General features: G+C 39.1%; 2 protein-coding genes across 3 annotated transcripts in view; both read right to left on the bottom strand.

The window, feature by feature from the left end:
* Positions 1-10,532, bottom strand: part of Ankfy1 (ankyrin repeat and FYVE domain containing 1) — a 62,300-nt gene extending 51,768 nt beyond the window's left edge. For both annotated transcript variants that reach the window (XM_046425099.2, XM_046425100.2), the window contains exon 1: positions 10,488-10,532. In XM_046425099.2, coding sequence (XP_046281055.1) covers positions 10,488-10,497 — 10 coding nt within the window. In that variant the 5' untranslated portion in view covers positions 10,498-10,532. The remainder of the gene's footprint in view (positions 1-10,487) is intronic.
* Positions 10,533-17,504: 6,972 nt separating this feature from the next.
* The window catches only part of Ube2g1 (ubiquitin conjugating enzyme E2 G1), a 96,240-nt gene continuing 93,007 nt past the window's right edge, over positions 17,505-20,737 (bottom strand). The window contains exon 6 of the mRNA XM_046425019.2: positions 17,505-18,606. The gene's annotated coding sequence lies outside the window, so the exon portion shown is untranslated. The remainder of the gene's footprint in view (positions 18,607-20,737) is intronic.

The following is a 20,737-nucleotide window of genomic DNA, read 5'->3' as shown; positions in this document are numbered from 1 at the left end:
TTCATTCCTAGTAGCATAGCAAATGTATAAATTACTTAGGAATATATTTAACAAGAAATATGCAATACATGCACAGTAAAAACAACATGACACTGCTGAGAAACTACAGATAACCTAAATAAGTGGAGAAATATACAATGCTCATGGATTGGAAGGCTCAATATTGTTAAGACATTCTTCCAAAATTGATAAGATTCAATAGCATCCCAATAAAAATTCCAGCAGTTTTTGTAGAAAAGATTCCAAAGTTTATATAAAAATGTAAAGTGGGGCTGGGGTTGTGGCTCAGTGGTGGAGTGCTCGCCTAGCATGTATTAAGCACTGGGTTCGATCCTCAGCACCACATTAAAATAAAATAAAGATATTGTGTCCATCTAAAACTAAAAATTAAATGTTCAAAAAAAATGCAAAGTACCTAGAGTAACCAAAACAAGTTTTTAAAAAAAGGAAAAAAAGCACTTACATGACTCATTTTTTATAAAGCTACAGTAATTAGGACAACATCATTGCTATCAAGATTGATTTCAGAGAAATGCAATAGAACAGAATAAAAAAACAGAGCTCCATATACGTAACAACTTGGTATCAGAGCCATGCTACTTCAATGAAGAAAAGAAAATTAGACTGCAACAATTGGATTTCCAGTGAGGTATGGTGGAGCATGACTTTAACCCCGGCAGCTCAGGAGGCTCAGACAGGAGGATTGGAAGTTCAAAGACAGCCTCAGCAATGGTGAGACACTAAGCAACTCATTGAGACCCTGTCTCTAAATAAAATACAAAATAGGGCTGGGGATGTTGCTCAGTGGTTGAGTGCCCCTGAGTTCAATCCCGGGTAACAACACCCCCAACCAAAACAAAACACAATGGAAGATAACCCAAATGTCCTGATGGTGAACAGATGCAAACCAGTGCTATATCCATACAACAGAATACTATTTGACAAAACTAATGATACATAAAAACATGTATCAAAAGCAATATAGTGAAAGGAACCAGATACAGACAACATACAATATGATTCCATTTGAAATTGAAGAACAGACAAACTATATGGACAGAAAACAGATAAGTGGTTGCCAGCTCAGATAATGGGACTGACTACAAATTAATTCAAGGAAATTTTTTAGGGTGATAGAAATCTTCTATCATCGTAGCCATTACATGACTATAAAAATTTGTCATCCAACAGTTAAAACTGATGAATTTCACCAAATAAACTCCTTCCTCTGGGATGGATGTTGACATTTTTCTGACTTGCTGATCTGAACGCCAACATTCCTTGAGGCCTTAGTATCATTCACACACTTGTAGGCAGTCACCAATCTCATCCTTTTGCTCTTTTATTCCACATGTCATCATTAATCTTCCTAAAACACAGCTCAACCAAACAACTTAAGATGTTCTCCACTGCCCACAAAAGTAAGTTTCCTGAAGTTAAAAGCACAGAACCAGTATTATTCATCTTATTAGCAGTACCATGAACTTTGAGGCACGGTCCTCAAGCACTCAGAAACTGAACACAGCATTTTAGAAATCTTTTAACTTAATAGGTAAAATTATATGACACTGCCCATTGTGGTAAATTAAAAAATATTCCATCTGATCAGAGATATACATCATAATTTCTGGAACCTGTATTATCTTATATTGTTTGGTGGAGGCTGCCGGAGGATGCAGTTCAGTGGTAGAGCACATGCTTGGCATACACCAGGCCTGGGATTCAATCACAAGCACCACAATCACAAGAAAAAATAATCTTGAAATAGGAGATTATCCTGGATTATCTGAGTAGGCTCTAAATGCAATTACTTGTATCCCTACAAAGACATGCAGAGGGAGATTTGACACATAAAAGGAGAAAGTCACGTGAAGACATACAAAAAGATTTGAAGAGAGGCCTTGAAGACTGGAGTTGCACAAACCAAGGACTGCCAGCAGCTACCAGAAGCCGGAGGAATCAAGAAACACATTGTTTCTTGGTCTCCAGAAGAAATATGGTCCTAGTGACACCTTGATTTTGGACTGATAATACTGATTTCTGTCCTCCAGAATCAGGGACATAATACATTTCTACAGTTTTAAGCTACCAGTTTGTAGAAATGTGTTATAGCAACCATAGGAAACTAATATAACTATCCTTAAAAACCAAAAATTTGTAGAATAGAAAATATTTTAAAGTGACAGCCCTTTGTAGGAATACAAGTAACTACCCTAGCTTACTCACACAGGGCCTCACTATATTGTCCAGACTGGTCCTGAACCCAAGGGCACAATCAATTTTACTGTGTCAGGCTCCGGAGTAGATGGGACTACAGGCACATGCCACTAAGCCCAGCTAAAATTCTTTTTAGATTAAAACAAAACCCTAACATTTCCTTTCTCTACACACCTATATTCTAGCCACAATTTTAGCAGTGATTTAGAGAGGGATTTTTGTTTGTTTGTTTGTTTTTTGCATAATTATGTAATGATGAATTACTTTATTCCCATTTTGGTTAATTATATCAATTAGATAAAAGAGGAATTACTGTAAAGACGATGTTAAAATTCCATTTTGAGAATTATAAGAATAATTTTTTTCAGAAATACATTAGGATCTTCCATATATGGTATTTCATTAAAATATCGCCTTCCCAGAACATATTATCTTTCTTGTCTACATCAGAATAGAAAAGCGCCTTACTAGTGAATTGCTACCACTACTACTTTTCTAAACCTGTGAGGGTGCAGACGGAATTTTTTCTTTCAATGTAATAACTGAATAGTCATTAATCAGGATTGATAAATATAGAAAATCTGCTCAATAGAAACTAAGAAAACAAATGATATATTTACTAAGAATGTAAACTTGAAATGTAAACTTGAAAAGAGGAGGGAAGAAGAAAGTAAAGAAGATAGTAATATCATCTAGAAGACAGTGCAAGGGATAGGAAGGGTCATAGTACTCCAGTCACTCTAAATCCTCCCTTCATTTAAAAAAAAAAAAAAAACAAAGTTCAAACAGAATTAAAAGTATGCTGGTGCTGCTGGGCTTGATGGCACATGCCTATAATCCCAGAAGGAGAGACTGAAGAAGGAGGATGGTGAGTTCAAGGCCAGCCTGGGGAACTTACTGAGATCCTGACTCAAAACAAGTAAATAAAAATTAGGGCTGGGGGAGGGGGGCGCTGGGGTTGTGGCTCAGGGGTTGAGCGCTCACCTAGCACATATGAGGCCCTGGGTTCAATCCTCAGCACCATATAAAAATAAATAAAAACAAAGGTATTGTGTCCAACTACAACTAAAAAAAATTTTTTTTTCTTTAAAATAGGGCTGGGGATGTAGTTCAATGGTAAAGCACCCCAAGTTAATTATTCAGTTTAAAAAAAAAAAAAAAAGATGGGATAGCACTAATAGAGAATTCATATTTTGGTATTCTACCCTTTAAAAAAATCTAGCAATTATAATTGTCATTAATGTGGATGCTTTGACAAAGTCCAAAACCTATTGTTTAATCAAAGTTTGCTTTTAAAATTTTTTATTCCAAGGCTGGGATTGTAGCTCAGCGGTAGAGCGCTCATCTAGCATGTGCGAGGCCTTGGGTTCAATCCTCAGCACCACATAAAAAATAAATAAATAAACAAACAAACAAACAAATAAAAGGCACTGTGTCCAACTACAACTAAAAAAATAAATATTTTTTAAAAATTTTTTATTCTAGTCACAGACAAAAGTTACTACTGAGGATTCCTTAGGAGGAAAGATGGCACTATATGAACTGTCATACTTATTTTTTAAAAACTAATTCAGTAAAACCATATTTTTATTCAATATTGATTCAGTTTGAAAAAAAATGTTTTGTGGAATATGTTGATCTTCTCTGAAACTGAGAGATGCATAAATCTGGGTTTTTCAAAACTCCCTAGGTGATTCTAATGTGCAAGGTTTTCCAGGCTAAGAACCACTTGTCTGAATTAATGGAATAACAGTGAAGATGAAAGAACAAATGTGAGAGCTGTACAGAAATCACAAGATTTGGCCATGACTGCAGAGGTGGAAAAAGTCAGGGATGACTTCCAGGTTATTGGCTTGAGAGCCTGGCTGATGGGAGTACCAATAATCATCAACAGAGAAAAAACTCAGTAACTACAAAGCACAATATGCATACTTATTTGAGAAATTTTTCCTTGCCTTCTGTTCTGGAATTTCCATTGAAGTCAAGACTGCTACTTGGTCATTTTGTCATCCCAAACACAGTAGATTGCACGAAGAATAAAATACATTTTTCCTGAATGTAATTCAACTGTCTTGTCTGCCTTTATGTTAAAGTTAGTACCATGACTTATACACCTTTCAAAACTTCACACTGAACAACACTGATAAGTCTAGTTTCACAAGAGATGCTCAATGCATATGATCTAATTAGCTCATTCCCACCTTAAATTCATGTTAGCCTGGAAATACTTCCAATCACCTACTAGACATCACCTCCTACAGGTATATTGGTCCAGAATTGTGTGTAAAAATGAGGTAAAGATATTTGTTCTCTGGGCTGGGGTTGTGGCTCTACAGTAGAGCACCCACCTAGCATATGCGAGGCACTGGGTCCAATCCTCAGCACTGCATAAAATAAATAAATATATTATTGTAATTGTGTCCAACTATAATAATAATAATAATAATAATAATAATAATAATAATAATAATATTTGTTCTCAAATCTGTTCTTCCTCTTCCTATTACCAGTCCTACCATTATCTGAGCCATCCAGACCTTGAACCCTTAAGACATCTTTAAAAACTCTTTCCTGCCAACATTCAAGCAGGTTTCAAATGTCCTTCGTTTCAAAAAGTCCTTTTATGTCTCCTATAGTCTCTTTCTCTTATCAGTTTTTACCAACCCCAATGCCTCTTACCAAATGACTCATCATCAATTGCTATAGTTGCCTCTCAAGCTTCCCTTCCTACCAAACCATCCTATAATGTAACACTGTTACATTACCTAACACATCCTATATATTGCAGCCATTTAAACATGCCTCAGAAAATTCTAGTTGTCACTACATTGGCTGATATCTACCAGTAGCATCACCCTCTGACCCACAGATTAAAACCCAAATATTCAACCTAGGCCCATCATAGTCTGGCCCTTAATATAGTTTTCTAACCTCATATTCCACTGCTGCTCCCACTGAGTATTGACCCTTAGCCACTCTCAAGTTCCCATGTCAAAAGAGAACTATTGTTCCTTTTCTTTTCTTTTTTTTAAATCAGTACTGGGGATTGAACTCAGGTCCTTGACATACTAGGTAAGTATTTCATCATTAAGCTATAGCCCCAACCCCTCTAAAAGGACTATTTTTCAAAGTCCAGATTAAATACTATCTCCTGAAACACAGACCAACCAAAATACACTTTAAGTCACTTCCTATTCTGAGTTTTCAAAGTAACTTCTGGGCATTTTTCACCTTACAATACAGTTTCTCATACATTAAAAAAACAAAAACAAAAACAAAAAAAAAACTACATTTTGGAGTTCCCTTTAGGTACACTTTAGGTCGGGTTATTCTTTTTTAACTACTGTATTGCAGCCTTCTCCACCTCACTGCATGCTTATCTCATTCTCCTCCCTACAGCACCTTACTAGGTAGAGTTCAACGAATACCACAGTAGGTTCTGTGGTCTACTCAGATTCAACAGGAGAGTCAGGGCACAGCAATTTCTAATTTTATGCATGTAAACAATGATAATGTCTCAAATTACCTACAGACTACTCTGCATATCTCAGCATGATTCAGTAGCTCTATTCTGACACATCCACAGTCACTGCAGTAAACACATAAACTTTGTTTCTTTATGAAAATATTCCCAAGGAGAAAGCTAACAGCCATAGCTTGCAACAGAAGTGAAAGAATGGAAAGGTGGAGAAAAGAAGGGAATGGTATAAAAGAAACAGTTCTTGAGAGGTCTGTAGACTATATGTAATTATCAATGGCCTGGGATATTTGTTGAATGAGTGAAAACATAAATGAATATATAAATTTCAAAAAATGCAAATACAGCAAAGTTTCTTCTCTCTCCATTTTTACCAGCCCATATTGATGAATGGTTTTCTGGAACAGTGCTAACAGCACTCTGTATAATGATGCAAGTTTCTACTAACCTGCACTGTCCAGTTAGGAAGTCACTACCCACATGGCTGTTGAACACTTGAAAGGAAACTAGTACAACTAGGAACTAAATGTTTAATTTTAAATTCAGGATATGTGTGTGTGTGTGTGTGTGTGTGTGGTAGTCAGCTTTTCATCGCTGTGACAAAAACATGGGACAAGAACAACTTAGAGAAGGAAAAGTTTATCTTGGGCTCAGTTTCAGAAGTTTCAGTCCCTGGCTGGCCAACTTCATTGCTCTAGGCCCTGAGGTGAGGTAGAACATTATGGAGGAAGGGTTCTGGAAGAAGAAAGTTGCTCAGTTCATAACAACCAGGAAGGATAGGAGAGGAGAAGAAACAGAAAGAGAGTGAGATAAAGAAAGTAGGAGGGAGGAACAGACCAGGAACAGATACAGTCTAAGCCATGCCTCCAGTGACCTGCTTCTTCCAGCCACACCTCACCTGCCTACAGTTTCTACCCAGTAGTCCATTTGAATTATTAATCCATCAAATGGATTAATCCACTGATGAAGTTACAGTTCACATTATCCAATCATTTCACCTCTGAACACTGTTACATTACCTAACACATGAGCTCTTTTGGAGACATTTTTAGATCCAAACTATAACAACATAGCTAATGGCTACCATACTAGCCAGTTAATGCCCAGAATAAGGAATGCCTTCATCCTTGAACTTGAACTGCCATCAAATTCCATTAATAAAAGTCCAGGATCAACTTACTATTTAATAAATTTTTTTTTCAATTAGCACTTTTTCTTTCCTCCAATTTTCATTTTTATTTTACTGAGGCAGAGAAGCAGACAGCATTTAAGAGGAGACTAAGAGAAAGACGCATGCCAGGGTCAAACATAAGGCACTGTGCCAAAAGTGTTCTTTATATCATGCACTATTTCCTTTGATCCTCACAGCTACCTATGATTATCCTCAAGTCAAGAAAACTGAGACTGAGAACAATTAATTGGCTTGCCTATCACCACAGCTAAGATCATCTAAGATTCAAACCTACATCCAAGTAGAGTCTGAACCCTTAAGCACTACACTATGATTGCTAAGACTAAAATGGGCTGGATGAAAACTAGGTTTCAAAACTCCTAGAAGACTGAAGTTTTTCAGAGCACAATAAAAATTAAGCCAATCAGCTTACTTGATAAAAAGATCAAGGATATACTCAGGCAACATTCATTTCTAGTCTTTTCTTTTTACAGCCCGGAGGGATCGAACCAAGCACATGCAAAGCACACGCTAAACCACTGAGCTACAACCCCAATTCCCAGGCAACTCTCTTGATAATCAGTAAATGATGCTCAAAAAAAAAAAAAAAAAATCATACATGTTTTCAACTACAGGTATGCTTCTACATTGGAAAATAGAGCAGGAAACAGTACAAGTTTCTGCCCTGATAGGGTTTATATTCCAGTGAGGGCAGCTCTCTAATGAGATGACAACTAAACAGATACCTGACTGAATAAAAGTTGGTCAGTGAAAGGAAAGTGACCACAACACTCGGATCAACCAAAAGATCTTTATTGCAGCAGTGCAACAAAGAGAAAGGAAAGAAGGAAAGAGAGAGAGAGAAAAGAGATGAACAGGGAGAGAGCAAGAGCAAGAGACAGACAGAGAGCGCGCGTAAGAAAGATAAAGAGCAAGAGAGAGAGAGCAAGAGAGAAAGAGCAAGACAGAGGGGGGCCTGGCAGGAGGGAGTTTTTATAGCCCAAATCTAATGGGGCCTCTGGGTCTGCAAGCTGCCTTGTTGGCTCAAGGGGGGGTTAAGTGTTCAGTCTTAAGCAGGGTTGAATGTTCAGACTTGAGGCAAACAGGTGATAAAGGACCAGATAGAGGGGGGTTTGAGTGCGTGGGCTATCTTGCAGCCAACATCTGTTCAGCCTGCCCTGCAGACAACACAGTTCAGCCTGCTCTGCACCCAACAGTCAGCTATGTGAAGAAATGAAGGAAGAATGTCCCAGGCCAAAGAGATTGCAAGGACAAAACAGAAATAAAGGCATGCTGGGCACATATAAGAACAGCAAGTTAAATAAGCAACACCCTACATACATTTCCTAACTAATCTTGCCTCTTTGCATAGCAAGCACCTTCAATTAATGAGCTGACTGGCTCAGAATGCCTTCCTCAATTTTTCCTTATCAAAGAATTCCCAAAACAAGCAGGGCGCAGCCTCCAGCAGTGTGGGAGGCTGAGGCAGGAGGATCTGAAGTCCAAAGCCAGCCTCAACAATGGGGAGGTACCAAGCAACTCAGTGAAACCTGTCTCTAAATAAAATACAAAACAGGGCTGGGGATATGGCTCAGTGGTCCAGTGCCCCTGAGTTCAGTCTCTGGACCCCCCTCCAAAAAAAAGTATTCCCAAAACAGTTAACTGCCCTTCCTACTATAAAAGCACTAAACTAAACCTCACATAATGCCATACCGACTTTATTTATTTATTTTATTTTATTTTTTAAATGACCTAGTTCCTGCCATCCAGAAGTTCACAAGGGGTCTATGTGTGACATCCGGAACTGTCACGAGGCAGAGGTGACTTCTTTAATTTTTTTTTTTTTTTAAGTTTTCAGCGGACACAACATCCCTGTTTGTATGTGGTGCTGAGGATGGAACCTGGGCCGCACTCATGCCAGGCAAGCGCGCTACCGCTTGAGCCACATCCCCAGCCCTGCCATACTGACTTTAGTATCCCACTTCACTACTCCCAGCAACAAGTTCCACTTTGGGTAAAACAACATTCTATGAATTTCTCAAAACCTAGCTTCACGAAATGCCTTGGTTTTCTTTCTGTCCCTCTGCTTTCAGACTGTATTCACCTGAAGTTTCCCCTCCAGAGGGTCTAATGTGATAGCAAAATCAAAGATAAAAACTGGGTCCTGATGTGTAACTGATGTGATTCTGCAATCTGTATATGGGGTAAAAATGGGAGTTCATAACCCACTTGAATCAAAGTGTGAAATATGATATATCAAGAACTATGTAATGTTTTGAACAACCAACAATAAAAAATTAAAAAAAAAAAAAAAAAAAAAAACTGGGTCCTGGGCTGGGGTGGTGGCTCAGAGGTACAGCACTCGGCTAGCATGCGTGAGGCACTGGGTTCGATCCTCAGCACCACATAAAATTAAATTAAATTAAAATAAAGATATTATGTCCACCTAAAAAATGTTAAAAAAAAACTGGGCCCAGGCCCAGCTACCTCCTTAACTTTGACCTCAATTCCTTTATCCATGAAGAGCCAAAAATACACTTATCAGCTTCCCTCACAAGGTTACTCTTAAATCTAATCCAAATAAGAAAAACCTACAAATTGTCATGTGCTACCCCAAATCTAAGATCCAAGAAATGATGGGTTCATTTAAAGCTTAGCTCAAAATCAACAGGGCAGGTCTTGACCCAGCACACTGGCAGTCATACAATAAATGTTAAGTCAAACAAGGAGACTTTTTCTCCAATAATGGCTAGATAGGAAAAGCACATGGGCCAGATCCAACCGTGTAGCTGTATAGCCCCTGGCAGGTAAATCCCCATCACTAGGCCCTCCCTCCCCCAACCCGCACAATAAGACTTCAACAATGAAAGATCTACATTAGGGAGGCAGAATCTGAGAGACTGCCTTTACCTGCAATGTCATAAACAGAGAGCAAGAAAAGAGGAACTGGACTGAAAGCAAAGGAGTCCAGGTCTGGCTTTAGCACACTTCTTGGAGCACTGTGACCTTGGTCAATTCCCTTACCAAGCAAACCCCGCCCCTGTGTCCCCATCTGTAAGCCCGGGAAAAGAATCTAAACCGGACCACACGCCGCGCGTGCTTCCAAGCCCAGAGCGACAGGGCGCGCCCTTTTGGAGCGTGGGCCAGTTGCAGCCCGGACTGCCCCTCCCCGCCCACTCCTCATCACAAGAAGAGTTCCAAGCCCTTGCGCAGGAGAGGGATGCAACCCTTCCGGATGCAAGACGTGCCAGGACAGCAGTTTCGATTTCCTGAGCAAAGGGTCACTTCCCCCGCCGTACCGACACCGCAAGCAATGCAAGGAGCCTCCCCTACGGGCCTTCGGGATCCCGGCGGCTGCCCTCAGTCCCCACACCCGTCATCCCAACCTGGCTTTGCAGCCCGCCACGGTCCCGCAGGGTCAGATGGCGGGAGGGGCGTTGCCATAGGAACAGTGCTTAGGACCCCGGCCAGAGAAGCCCAGGGGAGGCTGGAAAGGAAGGCTCGCAAGACCGCGGTGCCCCACGGATCCCGCCCCGCCATCCCCTCCCAGGGCTGTCCCGCCCCGGCGAGCAGCATCCCACCAGTTCCGCGCCTTCCCGTGAGGCTCCACAAAACCCCTACCTTCCGCCATGTCGGGCCCGGCCCTGCCTGCAGTCTCGCGAGAAGTGTGTGAGGATCGGAGGCAAGAAGTCTCGCGAGAACTGGCGGGGGCGCGGCAAAGGGAGGAGTTGGGGGTAGGAAAGAGGCGTGAGTGAGAAGTAGAGCGGGTAGTCAGCTGAGCACCGCTGGAGACCCTTATCTCTTCACTGGATGCTTTCGAAGCTAGGGGCTTACCAGGCGCTGTCTGGGCTCTGTCGTATTCCATGCCCTTAACAGGACACTCGCTGGAGATGCTTGCTGTGAGAGGTTGGGGAAAGGGATTGTGAAAGGGACTTTGTTGGTCTTTACGTAGGCACGTGAAAGACTGGGAGGAAGGAGCTTAAGAGGGAATTTAACATAATGACGGTTCTAGGGTCCCATGGTGGGTGGGATGCTCAGCATTAGAAACAGAACTCCAGGAGAAGGGATTAAATTTAAACTAGCGGAAAGTAGGTCGCCTATTATTCTACTAAGACATTAGGAAACAACATGCTTTAAGGGGGAAGATGCAAGCAGATAGATGTGTAGGGGGAAGAGATTTCAAGAAAATTATTTGAGGACATCAGTTTCATGCCTGAAGTTTTTAGTCATGGAGACCTGAGAAGAGTGAAGAAAATTTGGAAGAGGACGCTGAGACATTGGAAGGCCAGGTTCAAGCTCATGTATGTGTAGATGGGTCACTATTTTCTTGAACTCAGCTACCTGGCTGCGGAAGCAAAGAATTCATATTTGGGGGAGGGGAGGGTACCAGGGGTTGAACTCAGGGGCACTCAATCACTGAACCACATCCCTAGCCCTATTTTGTATTTTTTTAATATTTATTTTTTAGTTGTAGTTGGACACAATATCTTTATTTATTTTTTATGGGGTGCTGAGGATCAAACCCAGGGGCTCGCACGTTCTAGGAGAGCGCTCTACCGCTGAGCCAGAACCCTATTTTGTATTTATTATTAGAGACTGGCTCTTACTGAGTTGCTTAGCACCTCGCTAAATTGCTGAGGCTGGCTTTGAACTCGAGATCCTCCTGCCTCTGCTTCCCAAGCTGCTGGGATTCTGGCGGAGAAGCAAAGAATTCAAATGATAATATTTGCCAGGGTTTGGGATTTTATTTCAAAAAATAAATTGAGGGGCAGGGGTTGTGGCTCAGTGGTAGAGCGCTTGCCTAGCATGTGTGAAGCACTTGGTTTAATTCTCAGCACTACATATAAGCAAATAAATAAAAGTCCATCAAAAACTAATAAAAATTTTTAAGAATAAATAGAGAGTCCTATGAGACTACAGCCCAGGTCATCAAATATGGCATGTAGACTGGCTAGGGGCTGATAGATGGGATATGAAAACTGCAGGACTCTATAATTTAAGTCCAATAACTGAAAAAAAAAAAAAGTTGTTAGAGCCCCATGATCAAAGTGGCAAAGTAGTTCATCAGTTGAATAGCACTAGGAAACTTAAAAAAAAAAAAAAAAAAAAAACAGTGCAAGGCCATGGAGAGCACATAAGACCCTTCAAAAATTTTTTTCAACTTGGGTGTGTTTGCTTAGCTTGCATAAAGCCCTGGGTTTGATTCTCCAACATTGAAAAAAAAATTGTTTTTAACTCAATGAAGAATTATGTAGGGGTAGTAGTAGCCTTGGAGGACAGCTGAATAGGAGATGTTGAAAGACAGGGGAACAGGATGAGGCTGTCAGAACCAGAGAAAGGATTCAAAATTGGGCAAGTTTTAGGTGCTGCCAAGGTTAAAGATTTAGTAGGAAGTGAAATGGAGTAGAGAAAGGTCATGGAAACATAGGGTCAAGGGTTGAAATTTTGAGGAAGAGGAGTGGATTCTGACTGATAGACACATGGAGTATGCAAGGGAAAGGGGAATTGAATGCTTAAAAATTAATGTTCTAAGGGCTGGGGTTGTGGCTCAGTGGTAGAGCACTTGCCTCGCATGTGTGAGGCCTGGGTTTGATCCTCAGCACCACATAAAAATAAACAAAACAAATTCATGTTCCAATTGTGGCAGGAAACTAAGAAAGCCTGGGCAGGTGCAGCACTTAGACAAGGTAGTCAGGGGAATACCTTGCCAGACTTAATGGAGATCTGATAGCCCAAAGATTTCTGTTGAGATTGGTTAATAGGTGTACCAAATGATGAGCTTTGGGGGATTTCAGGGTTAACCAGGCAAGCCAGCCTCCTGTGGCTAGAAGCACCCTCATCTGAACTGAGGATCCTAAAATATTTCAGGATAACATAAAAAAAAAAAAATGACGTGTTGTTGGGGAGTGTTGTATCATAAGACTTAGCTGGTACCTCACTGGTACCAGCTTAGGGTCCAATACATAGCAGATGCTCAAATGTTTGTTGAGGTGTTAATCACTCAGAGCTACACTGGGAGTCAGGAAAACTAAGTTCAAGTTTGGCTTTGCAATTCACTTGCTGTGTTGGTGACAGGTAAGTCCCTGCAAACTTTATGCTGCATCTCAGATTCCCCATCAGTTTCATGAGGATATTGGACTAGAACTCAAGGTTCTTAATGATTTGCAGAGTCATGATCCCCCCTTAGATAATTTGGTGAAAACCAGGACTTCTTTCCCTTAACACAGCACACATGTAGAACAAAAAACAATGTATCCTTTCAGAGTGTTCCTGGACTAGATACCTAAAACCAAACTATAACGCATTAGTGGGATTTAAGCAAGCAATCCAGGGATTTTACTACCTCTTCATCACAAACTACCTTCAAGGAGCCCTCTATCGGAGAAGGTTGTGACTCAATGGCAGAGCACTTACCTAGCACATGTGAGGCACTGGGTTCAATCCTCAGCACCACATAAAAATAAAGGTACTGTGTCCGTGTACAGTTAAAAATATTAAAAAAAAAAAAGAAATGGCTTAGTGTAAACCTATTTGAGCTAGAGAATTTAATAAAGTATTATAGTACTTGGTGAACTACAAACACCCAACTTGGGTAGCCCTAAGCTACAATAATAAATAAAAGCTGAAATATAGAAAAATTCTGAAAAAATTTTGAAAAATCTGCGCATTGGAACATGGTTTATTATTTTAGACCCAGTTCAAGTTTTGCTATCAGATTAAAAGGAACTTTGTGTGGGTTTGTCTTAGGCAAGGAACATAGGGGAGGCAGTGTGACATGGCAGAAGGGGAAGAGGAGGAAATCTCTAGATCCATGTCCAATGAACTAGGCCCAAGTACCAGCCTCAATACACATACTCTGTGTGACCTTAGAAGTCAATGTTTTGTTGTTTTTTTTTTTTAGTGTAGATGGACATAACTTTATTTATATTTTCTGTGGTGCTGAGTTCTGGAACCCAGTGCTTCACGTGTACTAGGCAAGTGCTCTACCACTGAGCCACAACCTCCAGCCCCAGAAGTCAGTGTTCTTAAGCTCTAGTTTTCTCACCTGTAAATGAGAATTAACAGCACCCAGTATATAAAGAATGTCATGGAACTGAATCCCTGCTATCTAACTTATTTGCTCTACAATATTGGCAAATTAATCTGAACCTCTTTCCTCATGGGAAACTATTACTTTGGAGGATCCTTTTAAGACTTTGACTAGGTCCTTTATGAGGCACACATAGCACAAGCCTGCCACAAAGTAGAGCCTCATAGAAGCTTAATTTCTACCGCTCTTATCCAGAATAAATTTTGTCATTGTGAACATTCAAATACTATTACTCTTTATTTTTTGTTGTTGGTGGTGGCAGTGGGAATTGAATCCAGGGACTCACATATGTGCTAGTCAAGGACTCTACCACTGAGCTAGCTCCACCTCTAGCCCTACATTTCTCTCTAATGGTTACTGCTAAGGATGGTGGGGGAAACCAAATTTCTTGCCTAGAAACTTTTGTGCAGCTCTTACGTCTTCAATATATCTGGTTGCCTTTTGTATAGTTTATTTCACCTATGTAAACAGGATCCAAAATTTTATAATCATTTAACTGAAGCTCAGGGTAGAGTGCCAACTCAACAAGTCAAAACACACAATCCTACCTTGGCAGCCAGACTGCACACACCAGAAATACCATAGCCAGGAAATGATTTGCTCTGCAAACTAAATCCTGTTGAAGTTTGCAGGCCTCCAGAAAAGGAGAAGTTTAAAATTTGGTAGGGTTGGTTACTGCCATATCTTTATGAGGGGGAGGGAGAAAAATCAAATGGTGCTTCCTGGAAGCCTAGTGCCTTGTACACAATATGCAGTATCAACAACCTGTCTGCTTGCATTGGGAACAGCATGCAAATGTTTTGATGCTATATACTTCAAGAAGATGCCTATGTATAAAATTGGTATTGAACATTCAGGGACATCATCTAGGCCCTTCCACAGTAGTTTTATTCCAAATATACTTATCAGGGAAATTAAACTATGGAAATGAGCCCCAGTCTCACCCAAGCTATTCTCAGGGAGGGTTTTCTTCTTGTTTCTAATTCAGCTCTAAAAGAGCTGGATCCATGTTCTTTTCTAAGTTTGTACAAAGGCCTTAATAGCCATTAGCAATTTATATAAAGACCCACAACACACACCCAAAGGTTCTACACCCAAAGGACTATGCAGATATTAATGGTTGGCACGTCAGTTATCAACACCTAACACTGTGAAAGGACTCAGGACAAAAAGCTAGATACTATTTTATCTTTAGAATGAATAAAGTACTCAGTTTTGCTTCTTTTGCCACTAACTTACTAAATGACTCTGGGTAGTTTCCAGTTTCCCCATCTGCTTAGCTGAGGGAAGGTAGTGATTGAAAATGATGCCTGTGTTCTCTTCCAGTTAACATTTGAGTCTGGGTTCCTCATCGTTTGAGTTATCTTTAAGGTGGAACTAATTTAGGCCAAAGACAACATTCCCAATAATGTTCTCACTTTAAGTATCCAAATTACTATGCACTGAAAATCTGATGAAAAATGGTGCTTGGCTGTGTATTCTTCATCAAGTTTCCCCTGTGCACCCTTTGGTATCATGTGCTGTTTATGCAGAAAGAATTCCACAACTTGCTTTTTGAGACCTGCATCCTAAAACCAAAATAGCTCATGATACAGCCTCTAAGTCATCATTTATTGATTTATAGAGCACCCATCACATGATTGAGGTGCTTTACAATACAGTAAACATCACAACAGAACTCACATAGTTAAATACAATCAACAAATTACAGAACTTAAAAAAAAAAAAAAACTGGAATGAAGCAATATTATGTCAAATTTCAAAGATGCTGAGAAGCGGCAGTACAAAAAAGGTAATTCCACCAACTAGAGACCAGACGGGCAAAGATACACAGGCATCACAACCCGAGGTGGGCAGATTTGTAAAGGGTGAGCAAGCATATAAAATAAAATTTCACAACTGGGAATGAAGGCCATTAAAGATACTATGTCATCCAAGTGATCACAGAACCAGTGGAATGACCTCACAAATATATTTACCTTACAATGACAAGAAAATCAACCGCATATGGATTTTAAACTCAGAGTCCAGAAAGCCACTGAGATCATCCTTTCTGTTATAAACACAGGCTAAAATCTACAAGTTTCTCAAAAAACTTGGAATAAATTTAGTAAGAGCCAACAGTTCTACACCCAAAGGACTATGCAGATATTAATGGTTGGCACAAAGTTGGGGGTTGAGGGGGGGTCCTTTTCCTAAAGCAGAGAAGAATCACCTCACACTAATGCTGAGGCACTGGTGGGACAAAAGCCACCTAGTTCAGTGTCACCTGAGTGATTTAGATATCAAACGTAGAGGCATTTAAATTCACGGTCAGATGAACACTGGGAAAGGCACAGATGACATCTCTGACAGAGGAAAAGGAATCCTCCATCTATCAAGGCCTGTGTTTCAGTTTGTAGTATGGTGAGGGGACATAGTTGGAACGAGTATGAGGAAGAGAGGCACTCGCTCCTGCCTCTCCTATTCCCCTACGTCCAGCCCTAAAAAACCACCCAGTCATACCAACATAACTGCATTAAAGTGGCACTTAAAGTTTTGTTCAGAAACAGTTGTCCCTGAGTTACTAGGTCATTTGCTACTTATTGAGCAGTCAAATCCCAGGTTTTAACTCAACAGATTGCTAGTGGAATTATAGCAATAAGAGCAAAATTCCAACTCCACAAGCAACCACTATGTGGACGATTTCTGACTTAAGAGTGAAGGAGATTGCATTCAAAGTCCCTAGTAGGAGTGCAGTCTAGCTAGCACTTTGGGGCAACAATTTTTACAAAGTCTCTGGGAAAGACAAAAGTCATTAAGTTCTTGAAGAAAATTGGGCTCCAATGAATCAAATCAATTTTTATAGTCACTGAACATGTAAGGGTTTTTAATAATATTTATGGGTTTCTACAATACTTGAATGAAGAACAGACTGGGATTTATAAAAATCACTCTTCACTGGGACTACATCTGTAACCACTTTACCTCTGCTTTAAAAAAAAAAAAAAAAAAAAAAACTGACAAACTGGTAGAGGTCTACATTACTGACAGGATTCCTTTCTATCTTCTGCCAAAGCATTTCTCCAAACCCCACAGAGGAGGGATGCACCAATTTTCACTGATTCTCGCAGTCATACGCCATACCCGATCTGGTACTGTCTCAAGTTCTATCCCTTATATGCCAAAGATTGCTTCTCACTCTCAACCTCACAATAAATAGAGAGAAGCCTAGGACTGTCTAACAGTGCACATGCTCATTTCACCAATTGCTAAAGTTTAGAAAATTTTATGATATGAAATATACTTATGCTCATAATCAAATCCAAGTGTCATACATAAGTGACAGAATCTGTATGTCAAATAGCAAAGCATTTACCTCTGAAATACTTTTAGACTCACATAAGAATCCAGATAAAACCCAATACTTACACTGCCATGGCCATGTGATTTTCAAGTATTAAGTTTGTTTGCATAAGGAATCAACCTGAGATTTTTCTAAACTGCACTTCTCTGGCATTCAGTATTATAACCTTCATTCAATACAATAAAAGCCAACAACTTGACAATTATTGGAAAAAAAATTATATTTTGGAAGAACTCACTACATAAGGTGACAGAATTCCAAAATCAAATTACATGAAAATATACATCGCAATTTCTTTGTACAATAGGTGAGAAAAATCTCTAGTATTGAAGAATAGAGACAAAGAAATATGAAGGATTAAGGAGGATATAAGGGCAAATAGCATTCTTAATAGCAAACCAAGAAGTAAAAAGCTTGTAGTTGTGCATGCTTTATTTATCCAAACTTAACATTAAGTCAACTGAAGGGCAAAAATAAAACCAAATCAGAATTTTGTATTATTTGGGGTAAATTTCAGTAAGTTGAATTTAGAACCAACTTTTTTTTTTTAAGTTCTTGGGATAATGTCTAGGTTCAAGAGCTCTCAACAGCCAGAAAATGTTATTGCTACATCCAATCCAAGAGATGGGTGCAACTAGAATACAAAAAGACAAAGCACCTAGTGATGACCACTCCTCTGAAGTCATCATTAAAAATCAAGTAATTGCTTATTAAGTATTTCCGTATTTGAACTAAATCATCTGAGAACTTTCTGGCAGATAGAAGAGATAAAAGCAAAGGGGACTGTCAAAACAAAGAAGATACAAAAGTTTAGTAAGTGACAAGGGTTTAATGAAGCCTCAATGGTTTAAAGGAAATTAAATGGAAACTTTTAATCCTAATTGCTTTTCATCTGACATGCTTTAAGGAGTCTTTTTAAACTGATAAGAAACAATGAATAGGGAAAGAAAACCTGCTAAAATCTTTTTAGAATTTACACGAGTCTTATTCTACTACAAGAAAGCATTATTTGGTACAAGGTGTATTTGTGGATGTACATGAACAGTATATATATTATCCGGATCATGTTGTGCTATGTACACGTCTTTACAATTCTTCCTGAAGGTTAAAACAGTTCATTAGAATTCAAAATGCGTAATCATCTGTAAGTTGGCACTTGTTAGGCTCTTGTCAGCATTGATAACTGGCATGTTTTATTGCAGCCCAGTTCCAGCCAGTGTTTTGCCAACTTGTTACAACAGAAGTCCAGCAATATAGGTGGGTAGAGTGCAGGAAAAACAGTGCCATGTTTCTCAATTGAAGACCTAAAAGAAAACAAACAGCATTATATAATGATTTTATAAATTACCAAATTATTAACTGACTAGAAATTTTTATTCTTTTCCTTGGCAACAAACTCTTATTTTAAGCTCACTGTTGTGATTTTTTAAAAAATATTTTTTCAGTTGTAGGTGGGCACAATACCTTTACTTTATTTATGTGGTGCTGAGGATGGAACCCAGGACCCCAAACATGTGAGATGAGTGCTCTATCGCTGAGCCACAGCCACAGCCCTCACTGTTGTGATTATCCATTACAGTATCCACTATCCATGTAACTATTTAATTTTGAATTTAAATTAATATTAAGTAAAATTTAAGATTCAATTCTTCTACCATACTATACACGGGCATATTTCTAGTATTCAACAGACACATGTGGCTAGTGGCTGTCACATGGGACAGGAAAAATTTAGTCTTTCCATATTCCAAGTCTTTCAAATTCTATCTAGAATCACAAGAAGGATTAGTTAAGTATCAAGTAATTTGGAAATTTAGAAATACTTGAGGATGTACAGAGAAACAATACTGCCATACTTCTCAACTTGCTAAAGTTAATTCTTTAGGATCAGTTCAAACCTATTTCTTTATGGAGCCACCAACAAACCCCTCCATCCCAATGATAGTTCTAATTGTTTTGTAACTGCTGGTCTCATGACCTAAATTAGATTTGAGGTCAAGAACTCATCTAAATAAAAAAAATACTTCTACCTTATCAAGTGTTTAAAATGTGCCAAACAGTGTGATAAGTGCTTTAAAAACTCATCTCAGGTAATGGTCACAATCATTACATAAAGAAGTTCCCTCCACTTTACAGAGAAAAGTAAGGCAAGGTCACACAGCTAATAAATGATAGTTTCCTATTCGAAAAAAAAAGTTAGGAAAAAACTGGATTTGAGTTTTAAAAGGGACACTTAATAACCGGATCTTTCTGACCCTTTATTATATTTAGGTGTTTCTGAATATAAAGGTGGGGTCAGAGATTGAAGGGAAGAGAACAGCTGTTCTTAGAAACCTCCATCTGCTGCAAAGTACAATTTGGGGCAAATTCAAACAGAAAATTCCTGGGAATTCAAGTGATATAATTTTAAACTCTTGACAGAGAAGCCTTAAGAGCAATGGCAAAATTTAACTCACACCATGTATGTTCATAATGTGTCCTCTAAAGCCCCAAGTAAATTTCTTAAAATCACCCAAAGCCAACCATACTAAAAGCTCTTTTGGGGGAAGGAAGGAAGCTGTGAGGCAATCTGTGGCCCAGCATATGCCTGTTTTCCATAATATAGAGAACATCTCTAAGATAGATCCGAAAAGGTGGAGCTATGGCTGTATTTCTTTACAAAACGGTTGTACCAATAAACGTATATGACCCACATCCCAGCATGAAAATGCACAAATATGAATATATTTATTACTCTGACTAGAATTGATTTTTAACATCTGCACACATACATACACATATCATTTATTAGACAATACAAAAGCATATATTGAATGAAACTCAAAAGGCAATTCTATGAAATAGGAATTATAATTTTTAGGTAATGTTACTATAGTGTTTTTTCTATATGATGCCCAAATTAATCCCTCGCCAATGAATCTCCCAAAGCTGATAAGAGAACTGGGTATGGAGTTTGTACATGTGTATATTTGGTAATCACTCCCCCCAGATATAAACAATGAAAAATTTCAGGACCACAGAGAATCATTTAAAAACTACTTTTAAGTGAGGTTTTAAATGAAAATACCTCAAAGAGGACAAACCATTGAAAATCACTAAACACCTAAAATCAGGCAACCCAGCTTTTTCTCATGTTTCGTTTTATTTTTGTGGTACTAGTGATTTGAGTCCAAAAGTGTCTCTACCACTGAGCTACATTTCCAGCCCTATTTTACTTTGACACAGGATCTCATTAAGTTGCTGAGGTCAGCCTCAAAATTTGCCAGCCTCTTCTGAGCCTCCCTACTCTCTTGTTGATATTAAAGACAATAATAAAAGTAATTTCTCACTTGGAGGAAGTGTTCCAATAATCACTCAAGTGAAAACAATCCATGAAGAAAATGGTTACCATCAAGGAAGTCTGCCCTGCTACACTTCACATAAGTGCTCCCAAAA

This window comes from Marmota monax, unplaced genomic scaffold (assembly GCF_021218885.2).
Source record: "Marmota monax isolate L192 unplaced genomic scaffold, Marmota_monax_Labrador192_F-V1.1 WCK01_AAM20220418_F8-fsc00218, whole genome shotgun sequence".
Lineage (NCBI taxonomy): Eukaryota > Metazoa > Chordata > Mammalia > Rodentia > Sciuridae > Marmota > Marmota monax.
Note: the sequence above shows the minus strand (reverse complement) of the source record. Positions and strands in the feature narration are given on the sequence as shown.